Genomic DNA, 6,389 nt, shown 5'->3' on the forward strand with positions numbered 1-6,389 from the left:
TATAAACTTTGACAAATGTTGGTGCAAGCAGCTCTCAGCTTCCTCTTCTGTAGTTTCACCATTTACTTAGATTGGATGGTCACTTTTCATCCCCTTCTTTCTTTGTATAATTCCTCATATTGTATGAATTAGTCTACATAGCCTAATTTAGTCCAAAACTACCTTTGCATTTAAATTTTCTTTCCTTGGTTTTGATCAAAAATTGAGTTTTGACTATAGACTGTATGTAAATACATATACTGCATATACAGTCCGTGGTTCTGACGCACTACCAGAGGCTTCATTTTGAGACTTAACTGCATTTTTTGTTGTCCACCATGGTGTCTTCTTTTAAAACTCCCCGTAATAAAGTATACCTTCTTCTTCTTAACTAGCTTCCTTGATATTATGTCTCACAGCACCTAAAGTACTTCACAGAATAATTCAGCTGATCTACTTCTGAATTTACACACACTTTATGCATATCAAAAGTCTTTAAATGTATCCCAATCAGATGTGTTCATAACCATCTGTCTAATCTCGTATTAAATTGTTAGCAATAAAAATTACTTAATTACCTCCAGAAATCCATAATTACAATGATAACATCTTGTGAAAATTAGATTTAGACTTACAAAGTTTTTTAAATGATTACATAGTTTATACCACAGTTGAGCTGTATCAAAGATTCTCTGTCAACCCTCCCTGGCTGTATTTTTTTTTTTCTTAACCAAGAAGTTCCTATTTCCCAACTTCATGTCACGACCTGAATGCATCACAAGACGTGTCTCATTTCCCAGCTTCCTCTGCACTTCCGGCTTTTCACCGCAGCAGACGAGAACGAAAACAAAATGCGATAGTTTAACTTCGCCGATGAGCTGTGATCAATGACAGCGTTATTGACGCTTCTCGGCATAATCCACTGACCGCCTAATATTTAAATGTCATATCTGTGCACCTGGGGCGCGTGGCAGTAAAATAATATCCACCATGCAGTTCTCTCCCACCAACGTAGATTTCACGTTCGTCTCTTCGACAGAGGCTGAAGGTAGGCTCCTGCTTTCTTTAACTGTCTATGGCTCCTGCTTTCTTTAACTGTCTATGGCTCCTGCTTTCTTTAACTGTCTATGGCTCCTGTTTTCTTTAACTGTCTATGGCTCCTGCTTTCTTTAACTGTCTATGCCTCCTGCTTTCTTTAACTGTCTATGGCTCCTGCTTTCTTTAACTGTCTATGGCTCCTGCCTCCACAGCTAGCAGGCCTAACATGGCCAGCCACTTACTAGCTTAGCTACAGACATTGTTTTAGTTATCTCAAAGTACCGCGAGCACCCAGGTACTAATACATTAGTTAGTACTAATGCATTAGGTAGTACTAGTGCATTCAGTCTGAACCGAGTACGTAACGTGACGTGTGGGTCGACTCCGTGCTGTTCTAAGTAGCAACGTAGCTAACTCACCCATTTAAATGTTCGAGCTAGCGCTTAGCTTTGCTAACTAATTTCTGTTCTGAGACGTGTCGTTGATGAACGAATTCAGCTAACAAACAAGCTTTATTAGATATTGTACTGTGTGTATTTCCTGTGGTGTTTTCCACAGAGCTCAGCGGCACCATCAGTGCCCCGGACATCAAGCTGAACATGGGCGCTGAGAGCGGTAAAGATCCATACGCCACCACCTTCCTGAGGCAGCGAGGCTACGGCTGGCTGCTGGAGGTGGACGAGGAGGACGCTGAAGAGAGCAAGCCGCTTCTGTGAGTACATGTTGGATCACATTTGAACTTATGTCTTAACAATAGCAGATTTATCTAAAAAGAAAACACTTTGTTTGTTGAAAGAAAATCAGTAGAAAATGCTTTAAAATTCTTTCATGTCATGTCTATTAAATTCAATTAAACGTTCAATTTGTTCAATAATATAATGTTGGAAAGGATTTCCTTTTGATTTGTTTTAAATTCAAAAGCAACTTGTTTTATTTCAGCGGAACTCTGAAAGTAAAAGAAATGTGGGACTGAGTACACTTCAGTATCAGTTTATTTATCGCAAGTAAGATCGTTATCACGATCTTCAACAATGTTATCACATATTTCTCCCGATGTGGTGCCGCCCTACGGCAGAGCCAGATCTGATGATAATAAAAAGACCAACGTCAGCCCTTGTTAGTGTATTCCTACATGTTTCTGTTTTATATTTTACTTTTGTGGTCTCTTGGTTGACTCTATGGTCTTCTCTTACAAACGTCCATGCAAAGCTCCCGTCATATTGTTGTCTTGTCTGTGTGAGAAGGGAGGAGCTGGACATCGACCTGAAGGACATCTATTACAAGATTCGCTGTGTGCTGATGCCCATGCCGTCCCTGGGTTATAACCGGCAGGTGGTCCGAGACAACCCGGACTTTTGGGGCCCTCTAGCCGTGGTGCTGCTCTTCTCCATGATCTCCATCTATGGACAGTTCAGGGTGAGCAGGACACCAGGGGCACGTTCAGTCTCTGGATCGCTGTGCGTTTAGAGATCTAAGACATCAGATTTCATTTGAAAACATTTTTGTGGAGCTGTTCTATAGTACATGTGGTGGAATTTGTGAATGAAATGGATGCCACTGAATTGTCGCTTCTCTGTTTTCAGTGTTGATGCTAAACTGCTTTTACTCTGCAGGTTGTGTCTTGGATCATCACCATCTGGATCTTTGGATCAACAACCATCTTCCTGCTGGCTCGTGTTCTTGGTGGCGAGGTAAGCTCAGCTGACAGCCAGTCCCAGTCCTGTTAGACGTGACTGGAACCTGTTCTCATGGAGTCCCGTTGTTGTTTTGGGCAGGTTTCCTTCGGCCAGGTTCTTGGAGTGATCGGATATTCTCTTCTTCCTCTCATCGTTATAGCCCCTCTGCTCCTAGTGATCGGAGGCTTTGAGGTGGTTTCTACACTAATCAAAGTGAGTCTTCTATTTTTCACGCTGTGTGAAAATTAAACTTGAAATGGATAGATGTGTGTGATAACAGTCGCTAGGATGGAGGATGAAGTTTCACTGTGAAGGCATTGTAGCCCACAATGAAACGTACCTGTACCTTGTTTTCTGCGTGAAGTCCTCCACACCTGCATCCTGATCATAGTCCGTAACAGTAACATCTCCCATTAGAGGTTCCATTAGTGGATTGTCGACTACTATTTCACTTATAATACTGACAGCTAGCGTTTAAAGTAGTTGCAGCAGTCCAAATTCCAAATTCTGGAGAGAGTCGTCTTCCCTGGCCCTCCTCCCCAGACTTGTAGTTCAAAGTATTTCATGTAGTTTAAGAACGCTGAACAATGTCAGTGTTAGCTAGATGCTGCTATGTTTATGGTCATAAAAGATTCTTTACCCTCTGTCGGCTAAACGTTACTGCAACAGCCACTGAAACCGAGACCGGGACTTGGTGGCCGTCTGTACCAGGTCACAGTCACCGTTTGTCGGCTGCGGCCGCTAATCAATAAAAACGAAACAAACGTACTCCCTTTCTTCCATAAATATTATTACTTTATCTAAGTTACGTGTAGATGAACAAAAATATTTGTAGCATGATCTACAATATATTTCATTAATCATAATGGAACATTGTAGATAATAACTCAGGTAAACAGTTACTCAGCGTATAGGTCTTTTATTGTGAAAGGTAAGAACCGGAGGAGTGAATGTGTTGCTTTGTCATAGTCTCCGTCTTGTATTATTGGTTGATGCCCTTATTTGCGCTGCGAAGCTTAAAAAGGATTACGTCGCTTTAGCCCTCTAAAATAATTTTATTTTTATTTAAAAAGTAGCTTCTTTGAATGCGAGGACAAATAGCACCGGAAAAGCCTGAATATGGGGGGAGAGGCTAAATACTGTTGGTAACACACATCCTTCTCACAGTATCAAAGCAACAACTTCCTCCATGCCACTTAAGTAATCAGAGCTCTGTCAGAAATGTTGATGAAGAAATGAAGTGACCCTTTGTTGTGTGCTGTGATCCTCCAGCTGTTCGGGGTGTTCTGGGCTGCTTACAGCGCTGCTTCGCTGCTCGTCGGAGATGAATTCAAAACCAAGAAGCCCCTTCTCATATATCCCATTTTCCTTCTGTACATCTACTTCCTGTCGCTATATACTGGTGTGTGACTGGATGAGTGGGAACTCTGGACCTTTTCATGGACATTGACCCTGGGTAAATGGGGGGGGGGGAAGTCAAACTATGGAAGCAGGATTTTTTTAAAATGTGTTTATTTCTTTTTTAACTATTCAGTTGTAGACGGTGGGGAATATATATCAATGTATATAGTTTTGTCCCTTATGTCTTTGGTCAATAAATGCATATGCTTTTACAGCTTACACTTCTGGTTAAACAGCAGGAAATAGTCACAAGGTTGTACATTAATTTGATGATTAGGTTTTTACCCTTTATCCCACTGAAGAATGTGGTGCTAAATATTGGTGGTGTATAAGTTAAGGCTGAAGGAAGAGACAGCACCACAAAGAAAGATGGTTGAGTATAATGTTCTTTTTAGTTATGCACTGTAATGTACTATGTGTCCATTTCTGCTTCTCATTTTTCAGACTTGTTTTTTTAATTGATGGATTCCAGCAGCAGGTCCACGGGCAGTTAGCGTGATTTAAAGCATTGTCTACTAAATAAGTTGCCTTGCCCTGTTACAGCCATTCAATACAGGAATATAATTATTGTTTTAATAATTACAGTACATGGAGAGCTTCTGGATTCCCTAATTCCTGATTTTCTTTACATTATATACACTAAACACAGCTGGTCGCTCTAATATATTAAGCAGAGCTGTAGGGGTGACCCCGGAAAGTTGATGTTTGATGCCGAAAGAGACAAACGTCACCATCGAATCTTCAGAGGTGGTATGAGATGAGGGTCATGCCATCTTGGCTGTGAGGGGGTAGCCTGGTCCTACCAGACTCTCATACATTAAATTTATACACACAGAAGTACTGAAGGAAATCAAAAATTGAGCAGAAGTATGTAGGAAGGTGGAGGTAAGCTAACATGGGGGTCCTTAATGTCTGATTTTACATAGAACTACCTGTTTTCTCCCAATAAGGTAATGTACACGCTATAAATACCAATATCCAATTCTGTAAATAAACATCTGAAAAGAAAGAAGCTGTTAATAGCATAAATCTTTTAAAAGTGTGTGAATAAATCCAACTGCTCCATGACAGTTAAGTTTCCTTTCCATGATCTGATTAAGGAGAGTCTTGGTGGCAGGAGCTGAAACATGTGAACGTGTGGGTTCACCTTGAAATAGTAAAAGATGATCCGGAACAAATGTGCTTGTTAACCTTGTTGTAGCCTAGAGAAACCCATTGTAACCCTGACCACTCAGTTGGATCACTGGGCTACGGTGCCACCACGGAGTGATCCGCCCGCCCCAATGATCGCCAAATCCCGGACACCGTAACAGCAAGCTGCAGCGCTGTATGCAACGAGGCAAAGGTTGCATTTGTGACTGTGTGCTGCATGCGCACCTCGTCACCGGGGCGTGTGACAGCTCAGTGACGGTCCTCTATGAGACTGTCACTACGTTGTGTAGATCTGCATCTGCACACTAACAGTCCACATCAGTTATCACAACTTCTAACTGTGATCGTATAGTGGAACGTACAATACATTGTCTCTTTTACATTAGGATGTAGGCCTGAAATAAAATTTTAATAAGCTCAGCTTTTTAGGCAAAATCTATCCTGTATCAAAATACAGTAGGCTCTATGAAAATAGTATATGTAACACAGGATTGTAAATTCTACCATAAGGTTATATATTTTTACATAAAAATTAAACTATCAAGTAGGCTACAGTAACAGCTACCGGTTGCCAGGTACAGTAGCTCGTCCACTGATCATGAACTGTCCATGTATGGGACCATACACTATCCATGTATGGGACCATAGACTGTCCATGTACTGTCCATGTATGGGACCATAGACTATCCATGTATGGGACCATAGACTGTCCATGTACTGTCCATGTATGGGACCATAGACTGTCCATGTATGGGACCATAGACTATCCATGTATGTGACCATAGACTGTCCATGTACTGTCCATGTATGGGACCATAGACTGTCCATGTATGTGACCATAGACTGTCCATGTACTGTCCATGTATGGGACCATAGACTGTCCATGTAATGTCCATGTGTGGGTCCATAGACTGTCCATGTATGGGTCCATAGACTGTCCATGTATGGGACCATAGACTGTCCATGTACTGTCCATGTGTGGGTCCATAGACTGTCCATGTATGGGACCATAGACTGGCCATGTACTGTCCATGTGTGGGTCCATAGACTGTCCATGTATGGGACCATACACTCACCGGCCACTTTATTAGGTACCCCATGCTAGTAACGGGTTGGACCCCCTTTTGCCTTCAGAACTGCCTC

General features: G+C 41.7%; 1 protein-coding gene across 1 annotated transcript; it reads left to right on the forward strand.

The window, feature by feature from the left end:
• The first annotated feature begins 748 nt into the window (after window positions 1-748).
• Window positions 749-4,663, forward strand: yipf4 (Yip1 domain family, member 4). Its single transcript, XM_034898930.1, has 6 exons — window positions 749-1,027; window positions 1,576-1,729; window positions 2,262-2,433; window positions 2,631-2,708; window positions 2,793-2,906; window positions 3,966-4,663. The coding sequence occupies exons 1-6, from the start codon at window positions 970-972 to the stop codon at window positions 4,101-4,103; spliced, it is 714 nt and encodes a 237-aa protein (XP_034754821.1). The 5' UTR covers window positions 749-969; the 3' UTR covers window positions 4,104-4,663.
• Window positions 4,664-6,389: the final 1,726 nt, after the last annotated feature.

The sequence above is a fragment of the Etheostoma cragini genome, chromosome 17 (assembly GCF_013103735.1).
Source record: "Etheostoma cragini isolate CJK2018 chromosome 17, CSU_Ecrag_1.0, whole genome shotgun sequence".
Taxonomy (NCBI): domain Eukaryota; kingdom Metazoa; phylum Chordata; class Actinopteri; order Perciformes; family Percidae; genus Etheostoma; species Etheostoma cragini.